General features: G+C 43.0%; 1 protein-coding gene across 20 annotated transcripts in view; it reads left to right on the forward strand.

The window, feature by feature from the left end:
• The window catches only part of CD44 (CD44 molecule (IN blood group)), a 94,331-nt gene that overhangs the window by 27,339 nt on the left and 51,761 nt on the right, over window positions 1–15,231 (forward strand). For all 20 annotated transcript variants that reach the window (XM_025185320.2, XM_025185325.2, XM_075927473.1 and 17 more), the window contains one exon: window positions 11,697–11,862. In XM_025185320.2, the coding sequence (XP_025041105.2) occupies window positions 11,697–11,862 (166 nt within the window). The remainder of the gene's footprint in view (window positions 1–11,696; window positions 11,863–15,231) is intronic.

The raw sequence follows: 15,231 nt of genomic DNA on the forward strand, positions 1-15,231 counted from the left end.
TCAGGAAATAATAAAGGTAAAAGAAAGCTGAAATGTCATGATGTGGCCTTGCCTTAACTCCACATCTCAGTCTTTCCTCATCGTAGTGTATTATCACTGACTGATGGAGTTGCTCATTCAGATTCTTCAGGAAGACAAAACCAGCTGACTTGAGGATATTTTATATTTGAGTTTTAATAACTCTCTGATTTTTTTCTTAAACATCCAAATAACATGAGGTTTTGACTTCTAATGGCATTTTCACCAAGTAGGCATGATGAAATAGCCATTTTAGTTTGTTTCCATAAATGGTTCTCTCATGTATTATGACATATATAACTTTGAAAAATATAAACACAAATTAGAGGTGGGCCAGAACTGTGAGATCAGCTCCAAATCCCCAAAACACTAGGGAAGTTTGAATCTTGAATGGTCCCACTTCTGTAATTGTCTGGACAGAAACACTGATTAAAAAAATTTGACCTTGAGGAAGTCTGAATATAGATCCAAAATCCCACTTTGCACCTTAAGTCCTCTACCAGTATATAGCTAGATAAACGCAAATACAAATTCAAAAGCTGTGTGTTTTCCTTCTGGAATTTGAGAATTGGTGAAAAACAAAATGGTATATGGGTACTATGACATAAATGACAACAATTACTCTCCTCAGAATTTAGTATTTTTTAAAATAGATGACATTTGACACATGCAGAACTGCATGCAATGAGAGAAAATGATCAGCACCAGGTCTGTTTAGTAAATGAGGACAATTTGTGGCAAAACTCTGAAATAAGACCTGAATCCTCTTGAGCTGCGTAGAAAGCTATTTGTCTGTGCTATCAAAACCCAAAAGCTTCATGTTTTCTCAGTCTCATTCATCAATTCTTGGTTACCTGTCAATCATCTTGAACCACAAATGCAAAAAAGAAAATCCCCAAGAGAACAGCTAGCTGAGCACTTCCTGATTTCCATGGCAACAAACATTGTGGTTTTTTTTTTACTGAGCAGGCTTCCTGAGACCTTGTCTATCTAAACACCGTTTCACTTCAAGGCTTTCTGAGAAGTGAGCCAAAGTTCCTTCAAATGACTTGCTGCTACTAGTCGCTTCTATGTGTCTGTATTTGTCAGCACAATGTTTCACAGTATTAAACAATATTCTAGATGAGTATTATACTTATATATTTATGCTTAAACAGTAAAAGCAAAGAAAAAAATCCTCCCCCTCTCCCTGGGTGATCAATAACTTTTATGGAAAAGAAACTACAGCAGATCACTTGCTACTCACAGTGACCAAGGGTTGTGAAATCAAGCTAAAATGGTAGATTGAGCCTGGTTTGATGTGTGACTGCAGCTAAAAATCCTTTGGTGCTTATGCCTTGGAGGTGTATCAAACCACGAAACGGCAGAACTCCTTAGCCTAGCTCAGTCCCATACATCACTGTGGTGGACACTGAATAACAGAATGTACTTGTGGCTTTGGCTAAAGAGGTTCAGCTCTTACTACAAGCAATTGGTGCAGAAGATGAACAAGCAGAGCAGCTGCTGGGTGAGAGGAACAAGGCAGAATCAGACAATGTGTGCTGATGCATGGGATGATAGAATTGGTTCAGCCTGGGATGGAGGAATGAGATTAGGAGAGGGCTGACCAAAGAAGACTTTGCACTGACTTCTCAGTGCCTATGGGTAGCAAGCAGAAAGGGGAGAGAAATGGACGACAAAGGCTCCTGTGAAAGGCAGGAAGAAGAGGGTGTATGTGGAGGATGGGAAGTTAATGTTTTCCATGCTCATTAAATCAGAAACATCCTTGGGGCATTCCATGTCTTCAAGTTGAGTCACCAAAGTCTCATGGTCTGGGCGAGATTAATGATGATGACAATTAAGGCATGTTGTGTAATTTTTGGCTTCTTTTAAGAACTATTATTAAACAATATCGTCTTTCAGCTTTAGTGTATCACATGGATGTCAGGGAAAGAACATGGCCTCGCCAACAACCAAGCCTGCCAGCTCTGAAGGGAAAATGGAAGGAAATGTTCTGGTATTGATTGTGATCCCAATGAAAGTGGGTTTAGCATCAGACCCCTTGAGACTTCAGGCACGTTGAAAGTGTCAGAAGTAATTTGATGCACAACATGACTTACATGTTAGTTGTGTGGAGGTGGGCCAGAAGTGAGGGCAAAATTTTCTCTTGGTGCAATTCTGGTGATGTCAAAAGATTAACAAAGAATTTGGTCCTGAAATTCTGGATTTGAACGGGCTGAATTCTGGGGAAGATAGGGTTGCCAACCTTGTAATGGCACAAAACCAAACACCTTGGCCTCACCTCTGCCCTTCCCCTTCCCCAAGGTCCTGCCTCTTCCCTGAGGCCCTTCCCCCTTCACTCCATCTTCTCTCCTCTTTCCTCACATTCACTGGGCTGGGCCCACATTCCCAGTTGGAGCCCTCACATCCTCCTACACCCAACCCCCTACCCCAGCTCTGAATGCCCACCCACACCCCAAACCCCTCATCTGCAGCCCCAACACCTTGCCTACACCCCATCTAGTGCCTTCGCTTTCTGCACCCCAATCCTGTGCATTGAGTTGGATCAGGGATGAGGGATTTGGGGTGTACCAGAGGGAACTGGGCTTAGGTCAAGGGGTCTGGAGTGCAGAAAGGGGTGCAGGCTCTGGGAGGGAGTTTGGGTGTGGGTGAGGGCTCAGGACTTGGGCAGAGGTTAGAGGTGCAGGAGGATGTGGGCTCTGGGGTGGGACTGCAGTGAGGAGCTGGAGCGTAGGAGGTGGGTTAGGATTGGGGCAGTGGTGTTAGGACATAGCATTGGGAGTGATGTAGGCTCTGGGGAGTGCTTACCTATGGTGGCTCTTAGGTAGTGGGAGGAAACCTCCCCCCTGCAACTCCCATTGGTTATAGCTCCCTACCCCTCCCATATGCCTTGGAGCCACAGGAACCAGTTGGGCACTTCCTGGGGACTGCCCACAACCAGGAAAGGTAGGGACCCCTGCCTTAGCTGCACTGTGCCACTGATCAGACTTTTAACAGCCCGGTCAACAGTGCTGACCAGAGCCAGGATCTCTTTTGACCAGGCGTCCCAGTCATAAACCAGACATCTGGCACTCTTAAGGCTACGTCTACAGTGCAGCGCTATTTCGGGATATCTCCTGTATCCCAAAATAGCTATTCTGTGTCTTTTGAGTGCACCCATTATTTCAAAATATAATGGGCTCACTATTTCAACGTCCCTGTACACCTAATTCCACAACAAGTAAGGGACATTTCGGAATAGCGCATTATTTTGAAATAAGTGCTGTGTAGACAGTGCCAAATTTTGAAATAAGCTATTTCAAAATAACATCAAAATAAGTTATGCAATTTTTGTAGCTCAAATTGCATATCTTATTCCGACCTACAGTGCAGTGTAGAGAACCCTAGAGAAGATTGAATCTGGATTTAGATATGGGTCTGGATTTGACTGCCCAGGCCCTTTTTTAGTTCACAAGTAGACTGGAATTTTTCTCACCATTAAAGAAAGGAAAGAAAGACTACAGTGTTAGATTAGTTTAGAGCCTACATTTTATTTTCAATAGTGTGTTACATGGTCTCATACAAATAGAAGCATTTTCATGAAATCAATTATTTGCTACATAAAGGGCAGCGTTGTCCAGAGATTAGGGTTTAGGATTGTAGAACAGGATCTGCTGAGTTCTATTTCTGGCACAGCCATTAACTTCCTGTGTAGCATTAGGCAAGCTTTGCTGTCTCCATTTTCCCATTTGTAAAATGAGGATAATCATATCTACTTCACAACTGTGTTAAGATTAGTTGATGCTTGAATAGCATTTTGAAAATGTGAAGCATCATCTGAGTGCTAAATATTGATATCCTGTAATTGTTTTATGCGGTGTCTTCTGAGGAGAGATGTGTGCAGTGCTAAGTAAAGTTTGTCTTCCCAACTGCTGTAATGGCATACAAAAGGCATATAGTCAAAGTAATATGGATTCCATTAGGGAAAAGTTTCCATTCGGGAAAAGTTAATAGGGATGAAAACAGTCCTGCAAATACACACAGGAGTAACTATAGCCATGTGACTAGACCTGCTGAATTGAATTATGTAGAGGTTTGCACAATGAGGGTCAAAGAGTTTCCAGTTGGGACAAATGAGCAGAGCGTTCAAAAAAATGAGGTTCCAATCATAACTGGGGCTTCTGGGTGCTATTATAATGTACAGGGTCAACAAATTATAGAAAACCCTACTCGCCAGACAAAAAAGGGACTTGCCACCCTCCCCCACAAAAAGTGTTTTTTTAATGGCATACATTCCTAATAAGAATAAGAACAGTAATTACTAATAAGTTATTAATAAATATCACACAGGTTATTAATACATATCTTATAAACTTCTACCTTTTCTCTCTGCTGCCATGTCTCCTCCCCTTGCTCCATCAGTTCCCCTGATGCCTGCTGCTCCCCAACCCCTCACCCTCTGCTGTCCTGACTCCTGCCCTTCTCACTGTCCACAGCCTTCCTGAGACCTGTCCCCTTCCACCAGCCCTTCTCTGCACCCTGTGCCCACTCCTCCAGTAGCCCCACTCTGATCGTGTGAGCTACCTCTCTTCATCCCCGCTCCTAAAACCTCCCTCTACACACCTGCCCTGCCTCTCTCCTCTGGTGCTGGTCCCTCCCCTGCAGGTGTCTGCCCTTCTGCTTCACCCCCAGAATCCCTTGGCACCTGCACCCTCCTGGTGCCTCCCCCTTTCCTCACTGCCCCTGCCCCCTTTGCTCTCTTTTTCCCTGATACCCACCCCCTCACCACCCTCTGCCCCCATTCTCCTCACGCCCCTGTGCCCTCAAAGATGCCTTGCTCCATCCTTGCCTTCCTCATGCCCACCCCTTCTTTCAAGCCTTCTCCCAGCACCTTCTCCTCCCCCTCTAAATCCCAGTGCCCTTACCCTCTCCTCTCCCAGCATCACCCTGTTCCCCCCTCCCACTGACACCTCCCCTCCTGCCCTTTTCCTCATTGTCGGCATTTGGCCCCCTGGCATTTGTCTCTCCTGCACCCTTGTCCCTTGGTGCCTTCCCCTTTCTTCTTATTATTCTTCTCCTGACCTCCTTCCCTCAGCATAAGCCCCTTCCCCATATTTTCCCCTCCCCTCCCCACAACCCAACCCAGCCCAGCCCCTTCCCCTCCCTAGGGGCCAGTTCTAGGTTTTTTTTGCTGCCCAAAGCAAAATGTTTTTTGCCCCTCCCCTTTGTTATTGTCTTTTACACATGTTTGCATTTTGCAATGGTTTTTTGTTTGTTTGTTTTCTTTTCTTTTTTGTCCGGCATTTTAGCCCTATAAATAGCAAATAGCATTTTCATTTTTTTTCCATAAAGGCAAAGGTGCTTCAAGTGAACTCCCCCTTTCATTCGCTGCTGGGTCAAAGCAGCCTTTTCTCTGCCCTGTCCAGCCCCTCCCTATGGGCAAGCACCCTTCACTCCCGACCCACAGGGGGAGCAGGGTGCAGGGACAGCACAGAGCCAGAGGGGTGCAGGGAACAGTGGGGGAATACGGGGGTGGCGCTGGGAACGGGAGGCACAGAGTCAGAGGGATGCAGGGATCGGGGGTAGCAGGGTACAGTGGAGGCACGGGGAATGGGACGTGGGGAACGGGAGGGGCAGAGGAATGGGGTCTAGGGGCAGTGCAGAGAATGGGCAGCACAGAGCTGGGGGGAAGAGATTGGGGGAGCAGGGTGCGGGGTGTAAGGGCGGCGCAGAGCCAAAGGGTTGCAAGGAAGAGGGAGAGTAGGGGGTCCGGGGTGCAGGGGAGGCTTGGGGAATGGGCGGCGCGGAGACAAAGTGGGGCTGGGGCCGTGGCAGGACTGGAGCCGGCAGGGAGGGCCCTGGCTGTGCCGCACACCGCGGCCAGCTCCCAGGGACACGCGGCCAGAGCCGAGCTGCCATGGCCCTTTAAAATCAGTGGGGCCAGGTCATGCCAGCGTCCTGGCATCCCACCCCGCCTCCTCGTGCTGGAGCTGCAGCAGGCGCTGTGCTCCTGTGGGAAGAATCGTCGCACTTCCCCCTTCCCAGCGGCACTGTGCTCCTCCGCCGGCTGGCGGATCGGACGGGGCTGCAGGCTTCGGCCAGCCCATCGCAACGGCCCACAGGGCCAGTCCACCCCTGCACTCGCCAGCTGGAAAAATCTACTCGCCACGGGCGAGCGAGCGAGTGCATTTGTCGAGACCTGATAATGTAAGTAATAATAATCCCAAACCATAAATTAGCCCAAGTTTGCTCACATCTGAGCCAAGGTTCACTCCAATGTTTCAGTGAAACTAGGCTGTTTCATCTTTGTAGCACAGCCCAAAGCCAGGTGAAGTGTAAATGATTTCCAGTTTCTTAATGAACATTTCCTACAGCCCTATAAATGAGTCCAAAATTAATAGGATTCCTTGTCTTCATAACTAGTTCCAAAATGACCAGTTTGTTACTCTTAATCTCCCTAATAGTTCTCTAGAATATAATACGGCAATTTGTTAATGAATCTTGGGTGGAGTATGTATTATCTTCAGGTTTAGCAAGAGTTGTCTCCACATTTGTGCAGGTGCAGGAGACAACTATAATTCAGCTGCTTTTGTGACATAACAAGCCCCAAATGAGTTATCAAGTTTTGAATATGGAACCCTCCAATCCAAAGCAGAAAACATTAGCTGCTGTAGCTGTAGGCTGTTTCCCTCTAGGGTGTGTCTACACACCAAAGTTATTTTGGAATAATGGCCGTTATTCCAAAAAAACTACGCGAGCATCTACACAGCAAATCTGTTATTTTGAAATAATTTTTAAATAACAGATGGCTTATTCCAACTTCTGTAAACCTTATTCTACAAAGAATAAGGCCTATTCCGAAATAGCTATTTCAAAATAAGGTGTGTGTAGATGCTCCATTGCTGGTAGTTTGAAATAGCCCTCACCAGGGCCATTCTAAATTATTCCTCCCGGGGGTCTAAATCAAGATAGTACTTCTACATTAGGGAAGCCTGCCTCGGACTAATTTTGAGGCTTTCCTGCAGTGTAGCCATGCTATTTTGAAATAAGCTATTTCAGAATCACTATTCTGGAATAGTTTATTCTGAAATAACTGTGCAGTTTAGATGTAGCTTATGTGAGCCAGTCATTAAAAAGTGATGCAACACACATTTAGTGTAACACATCCTAAAAGCACAAGGGGTAAAGTGGCAAGCAATACCACCTTTCTGGATCACTCAAAAAGAAGCATTTTTTAACTGAGGGGGGCTATGGCCACATGTCTTGAACTCAGTGCCACAGAGCATTAGGGGAGGTATTATTTCTGTTTCTGCACTCTGGAGGAGTAATGCCTAGGACTACCATTACTAAGGGAGACAACCAGATTCTTTCCTCACAGCACAATTCAAGCACTGTGAACCATAGTGGAAAATGGTACTTGCTTCTTCTCCTAGTCTACAGCATATAAAAGCTCTCATTCCTACCATCAGAACCCCACACATCCATAGCTACCGTTAACACCGTTTGCAAAAACATACATGGAATCATTTTCTGTCAGAGAATGCAGTCTGTTAATGTGGAAACATGGCAAAATCATGTCACTTTTACTGACAACAATGTTCAGACCGTGTCGGAGCATCGCGTTTTGACATTTTGAGAAGAAAAGTTTTGAATTTTTGTTTTCAATCCAATGTTTGTTTCAGATGTTTATAATTTTGAATTATTTATTCTGATATAAAATGAAATAAGGGAGGGTTGGAATGAAATACTGAGATTGAACTAAAATGCATTTTGGGTTCAGCTCTGAACTGGAATGAAGATAGATGTCAAAATCTCTGAATCCTTCCACAAATGGATCTGTAGTTCTCTGCACAGCTCTAGCTGCTATTTTGCTCTGGTTTCATCTCTTTTCAAGCCCAGCTTCAGCTTTAACCAAGGTCTGCTCAAACCACCATCTTTGTTTCCATCTTCCACTCTGGTACATGTGCCTCCTTCTAAATGGGCCCCTGAAGTGGGCAAAGCTGCTTCCTGACTGATCTGCCATTCCGCCACCTTCTCCTGCATCAGGTCTAACTGAAGAAACCACAATGCGTTGATGTTATAAACCACATCCTGTCTGCCTCTATCCCTCCAGTCTCCACGATTTGCCCCTAAATTTATACATGAGATGAAATATGCTACCTGGTTCAATGTTTGCTACCATGATTTAGTTCCACTGCATCGGTAGTGCTTGCAGGATGGAGCCCAGAGATTCTTAACGCTTTAGGTCAGAGATATTGTCAGTGTCACATAAACTTATGGGACAGTTACTCTTGTATAAATAATAATAATCCTTTTGCATTCCATACAGTCTGAGTCTGATTTACTGTTCCATTTGCTTATTTGTTTCCAGCTTGCTTCCATACGTGGTATACAACAGTGGTGATTATTCAGCACCCTTTGATAGCTACCATTTATTTTGATGTGTGCATGTGTGTTTCTATAATAACATTGACTGTCTCTAGCTCATGCCATAAGATGGGAGTTAAAGGGAAATGGCTGCCTAATAGATTTATAAAAAGTATCTCTGTGAATTTTTAGGGATTGCATTCTGGCCCTCATAGGGGAGAGTGTATGATGTGGTACCTTTTAATTTTGTAAGCACCTGAGAGTAACAACTTTGCAATGTATGCAGTAGGTTGGATCTGTGTTCTTGATGTATGTTGGAACTCCCATTAATGTTACTATGAGTCATGTTCTGCACTTTGCTGGAAAGAACAAACTATTTAGTTTGTGCATGCTCTGGGATTATCATTTTAGACTGGGGCTACAGTCAAGTTTCCTCTTGAGGGAAGGGTGGGGTCAGAGCTGAGTTAATTATTTTTTGCTTTGAAGTGTGTTGAGTCTTTCCCCACTTTCCAGAGCTGTTACATTTTTTTCACACTGTCAAAAAAGCAACCAGTAGTCCTGTGGCACCTTAGCGACTAACACAAAAAACAATAACAGAAGCTGTCGTGGACACAAAAGCACTTCATTGTGTATGTTTATTTTGTGTGTAGGTACTCTTCAGATTATACATTTTTTTCACCATTTTATCATCCATACCTCAAATCTTTCCAAGCCAAAGAGGAATGGTTGTATCCCTTACACTAGTAGCTGATATAGTATCTATAGTGCAATTGAAAGCACTTCTTTTTCTTAGGAACTGAATGTGCTACTTGCTTAGTGTTGCCAGCCCCCATGACAAAGGAATGGTCAAGGTTTTTAGAAACAGATGCCTTAACTTAAGGTCCTAAGCCGCATTTAAGGACCTAAATAAGTGGCCTGATTTTCACAAGTCCTACCTCTGAAGTCAGTGGAAAATCAACCATACGGGAGGCTGGGTGCCCGTAGGAGAGATTTATGTTTGTTTGAATTGTTGATTGTATAATTAGGCTGTTAGAAATTTGGATCAAATTGAGAGTGAGGCTAAGGGCTTATCTCCATGAAAGAGTTGGCTTGCAGCAAGCTAAATTATGATTTTTAAGCACACTAGCTACTCCACACGAAGTCCCTGTGTGCATACTCTCTCTGAGCATTACAATTATATCTCCATTTGGAGCTAGGGGTATGATTTCCAGATCATGTAGACATACTCACTCTAGCTCTTACTGCGGGACTTGTGCTAAAAAGAGTAGGCTAGCTGTGACAGCACAAGCAATGGTGAATAGTAACATGTATAGCCACCCTGAATAGAAGCCTATCTGGACCCCCTGGGTATATATTCAGGGTGGCTAATTCCAGTGCTATCCCTGCCTGAGCTACTGTAGCTACACTATCATTGTTAGCCTGCTAGCTTGATGAGAGCTAATACAGATACTTGTAGGTGCTCTGGGAATCACACCCTAGCTCCAAGTGTAGTTAGAACCGAAGAGTGCATTTGTGCACTTTAGCTTAAGGCATTGCCAAAGTACATGAACTAAACTGCATGTTAAGGGTGTGTCTACACTGCACCTTTACCTCAAAATAAGCTACACAGCACCAAATTTTGAAATAAAGCGCTGTTCCAAAACATCTCTTAACCCTCATGGAACGAAGTTTACAGGGACATCGGAACAGCGAGCCTGTTATATTTTGAAATAACAGGTGTGCTCAAAAGACCCAGAATAGCTATTGCGGGATACTCCCAGTATCCCGAAATAGCGCTGCAGTGTAGATGTAGCCTTAATGAGCAATGAGAGTGTCCATATGGGGAGCTAGTATGGAATAGTTCACACTAGCCACTGCAGCCTTTTTTCCTGTGTAGAGAAGCTCTAAATGACTCACACTTGGACTAGTTTGCTATAATTTAAATGCTGGGTGTCTGGAAGAAGCCTTATATTGCTTTGGACTACCTGAGCTGTCACATAACAGAAGCGCCTAGGTTTTAAAATCTGCTATATATTTGAAAGTTTGTCCATATGTCTGTCTGTTTGTCTGTTTGTTCAAGATCGCCTCCTAAACAGTATGACCTAGGACCACCTAATCTGGCATATAGCATCCACTTTTTATAACTTAAAGCTAGTTCAGGGTTTGGTTGTGCCAAGAAAATGAGATAGGCCTGGAATTGGATTATTTCTCATAAAACCATATAGAAAAGAGTCAGAATCACCGGGCAGGTGATTTGAAAGTGAGTTAGGTTATTCTGACCATTCCTAGTTGGCTGTGTGGTTCCTTAGAGCTTGTTTGCCTACCTTCATTCCCTACCTCCCTACCTTTAGCTGATGCCAGCTCCAGCCCTGGGGAAGCTGGTGGTGGCTGCCCAGCTGTTCCCAGGGCAGGAGGCTTGCTCTGGAACAAGTTCAGCATTCAGCATTTTTATAGGTATAAATCATGTAGCACATTGCTTACTTGCTTCCTACATCAGCTGTGGCATCTGATATCAAACTAGTCTAACTGGTCTGCCCTCAGATGCCAAAAGAACCTATTAGTTGAGCCGATGCTAAAATAGTCTCAGATGTTAGTTCTCCTTTAATGTACAATTGCATGAACAAATTAAGACCCTGAAATGAACAGAATGAGATCATTTAATACAGAGACTGAGGGTATTTGCAATAGATTACATCAACTTCCACCTTTTCCTTTTTATTCCCACTATGAATGAGATATTTGGATTTAAGCAGATTTAAAATGGACCTGGATGGCTGGATATAGAAGTATGGCCAAAAAGAGTCAAACAGTGTGCTTTCAATGTAATTTATATGTCAATGGCAGCTTATGTATGACAGTGATGAATCTTGAAAGCATTGTATAAAAACTAGAGGAATCTGCAAGACTAGTACATATTTATTCATAGGTTAGTTGCTAACTGGGAGAGTTTGGAAAATTTCATTAACAAACATTTCCAGTGAAGCCAAAACTTATCCAGACATATGTGTTTCTAAAACAACTTGGCAATCTGTCCCATTAAATCTTCTGCACCAATTTGTTGTTGTCGTTGTTTTTGTTGTTGATTATGATGACTTTTTTCATGTTCCCCACAATTCTACCCATTTCACAAAAACAGTATACTACTGTTCTTAGACATTCTTGTGGTATTTGAACTAAAAGCATCTGGATGTAGTTTGGAACACCAGATTTATTGTGCAATCCTCCCTTAATAAACTGGTGGATGTTGATGGTTCTCTGTAATATCATTGTAATTGGCAATGAAATCTTGGTAGGGTTTCAGTGAAATAGCAAGTATTATCTTTGTAATAATTTCTTTCTTCTTCAATCAACAGAATTTAATATCAGTTGCAGATATGCAGGAGTTTTCCACGTTGAGAAAAACCGTCGCTACAGTCTCACCCGAAATGAGTCAATTGAACTCTGCAGAGCTCTCAATAGTACCTTACCAACAATGGAACAGATGACGAAAGCTCACAAACTTGGATTTGAAACTTGCAGGTATGGAAATTATAAAGAAGATATTCTATAGTAAATATGTAAATCTATCTGTCTATCCATCCATGATGATGTGGTGTGCCAACTGCAATTACTTTTAAATAGTATTAATTAATTAAATAGTCACATCACGTATGAGTAGAAAATCATTACTGAATTATTGTTGTTGTAAATGAAGTATCAAAATCAAAGAGGTGTATTGGTTCTTGGCTCCAGTTAAATTTTTATCAATGCCCCTTCAGAAAACATAAAAGAGTTATCGTTAAAATTGGCAGATGACACAAGGACTGGGGAAGTAACAAATGATGAAGAGGACAAGTTACTGATTCAGAGTGATATGGATTACTTGTCACGCTGGGTGAAAACAAACAATATGTGTTTCGATACAGCCCAATGTAAAATCCTACTTCGAGGAAACAAAGAATGCACTTATCAAATGGGGAATTCTGTTCTGAGAAGCAGTGTATCATGGATGGTAGTCAATTGAATGTGAGCTTCAAGTGTGACCATATGACATAAAGGGCTAATGCGATTACTGGGCATATAAAGAAGTGAAATATCAATGTGGTGAAAAGGGCCAATATAATTACTGAGCATATAAAGAGGTGAAATACAGAATAATAAATTATATCACCTTTGTATTTGGCACTGATGTGACTGCTACTAAAATATTCTGCCCACAGTTCTAGTGTGCACTATCAAAGGAGAATGTGGAAAAATTGAGTGAAAAGTTGCAAGAATGATGGAAGGATTGGAAAACATGTTTTATAGCGATAGACGTAAGGAACTTGGTGTATTTGTCTTATCATGAGAAGCAGACCTGCTGACGGGAAGGCAAATGGGGCAGTTGCTGCATCTCCGCTCCCGCCCCCCCCCAACTCCGCCCCCCGTCCAGCTCTAAGAGCCACTTGGAGTGCAGAGTGTGATGATTTAAAGTGCCACAGTAGCAGCAGCAGCAGCGGCTGGGAGCCCCAGGTTCCTTTGAATCACCTGGTGAGTCAAGGGGTCTGGGGTTCCAAGTCACTGCTCCTGCGGGCCTTTAAATCACCACACCATGCCCTCTCGGCAGCTTGTAGTGCTAGAGGCAGGTATTCAGCACAGTGCTCTGCGTGGCACAGAGGGCTGGTTGCCTTGGCGCTGCTCCTTCTGCCTGAGGCCCCGCCCTTTCCCGGGCATGGAACCAGTCCCCCCACTCCTTGCCCCAGGGCCTGTGGAAACTGTCACCTCTCCTGATAAGAAGGTTGCGGGATGACTTGATTATAGTCTATAAGTACCTACCTAGGAAACAAATATTTGATAATACAGGGCTCTTCAGTCTAACAGTCGAAATATAACGCAATCCAACGGCTGTATGGTGGAGGTGTAAGCTTTTAACACTGAGGGTAATGAACCATTGGAACAAAGTACCAGCAGTTCCCATCACTGGGAATTTTAAAATCAGGTTTGGCTACTTTTCTAAAAGAGATGTTGTATTTCAAACAGGGATCAATTCAGGGAAGTTCTGTGTATGCTCTGCGTTCTGCAGGAGGACAGACTAGCTGATCATAGCCATCCTTCCTGGCCATATGATCTATGATTCTGAATTATTCAGGTCATCCCAAAACAGCAGTTGCAGAAAGGAGACAAGATTCAAGTACAGCAAGCAGAAAGGAGGGGTCATTGTTGAACAATATGGGCTCAAAGCACTAAAACTCTTATTAAAATCAACTGGATCAAAAAACGTCAGTGGGATTTCAATTTGAGTAAGACGTGAGTAGGTATTTCAGGATTTGTCCTGTAGTTTATTGAGTAGAAAGAACGGTGGGCATCTCTTCAACTCTTTACATTTTGTAGTTTGTACTTTTTATCAGTCCAGAAAAATTAAACCAGATTATATTGTTTAAAGTTGTTACGTATGAAGGCAGACTTGTCTGTTGGAAATTTAATTCAAGGCAGTTGTGTTTTTCTCTGTCCTTTAGCTGATTGAATCCCCTTCCCTGTGCATAAGTCTGCAAATTCATGAGAAATCAATAAAAGTGCCTTCCTATTAGTGTGGTAATGTACAAAATCATATGTATAGAAAGTGCTTAGTCTAATTAACACAGAAATAATTAAATTAGTTTATGTTTGTGCAGTGCTTTGAAAATGTTTAGTGTGATGCAGTATAAATGTCAAGTACTGTTGTTATTAATTGCACATGCATAGGCAATCTATCTTTAAAGATCTCCTGCAATCCTAGTTGCCCTTACACTAGGACTATGCTTTGTGCTCATTCACTGGTATAAATCAGTAATATGTGTGGCTATCAGTGGGAGAATGATGTTAGCCATATTGCCAGGGAATATCAGGCAAAAATTCCTGATGGCAAGTGGTAGAGAACAGTCTCCTCAGTGAAGTGGAGAGATGATTTAAAATGCTGTCAAATGAAAGACAAGAGGGACAGTCATGCGGTGGCAAAGAGAAGTGCTGAATGGCCAGATTGGCATTTTCTTCCTCTATCTCTTTCGAGTCTTATGTACTGGATATGTAAGATGAGAAGAAAATGGAAAGGAACATTTTTAAAGTGTTATAGAAATAGAAGGAACTCTTTCTCACATTGTAGGAGAGCTGTGGTTTTGCTTTCACTGCACTTTCCCGAAACCCCACCCCCTGCCATACATGCACCTAGAAAAGGACAGATATTGAATTTTATTTTTTTGAGATAATTTGTTGGTGCTTTGTATTTTGTATTCCTCTCATACAATGCCCTAAATCCAACTCAGTACAGTACCGTAAGTCAATCTGTATGGGCCCGAGTGGGAGACACAAAGAATTAATACATTACATATAATAGTCAAAGCACACACGGAACAGAGAGTGAATGTGAATGAGTCAGCGGGCCATAACACAACAAAGATTTTTATTATAACGCCGCCAATGTGGTAGTCTTAGTGATAGGATTCAGCATCTAGGACTAATAAAAAAAATCTGTCTGTGCCAGTGAAATCGTCTTTGTTCCACTTGCAATAGAGGTTTAGAATTGAGAATATCATTGCCATCATTTGATCCAGGTGGAGGTGAATCATGGATGTGGGCTATAACAGTGCTTGGGGAACCACAACTGAGACAGAGTGCAAGAAGCTACCACCATGCCTGCCCCTCCCTGATAAATAGCAGCTTTAAAACAACTCCAAACCCCTAGGGCTCTTTCTCATTTAATCACCAGTCTCATCTAAAAAGATTTCAGGGAAACCAGTAACTCCACAGGATTTAGTCATTTGATATGGGATTGCAAAATAATAATAACCTGTTACATAATTTTGTTAACCACAAGCTCGATTGAAATTTCAGCTTGATTTATGGGCCCCTTACTCAATGGCAGCATTATTCACAACTCATATTATCTAGGGGGAT

This window comes from Pelodiscus sinensis, chromosome 4, assembly GCF_049634645.1.
Source record: "Pelodiscus sinensis isolate JC-2024 chromosome 4, ASM4963464v1, whole genome shotgun sequence".
NCBI lineage: Eukaryota > Metazoa > Chordata > Testudines > Trionychidae > Pelodiscus > Pelodiscus sinensis.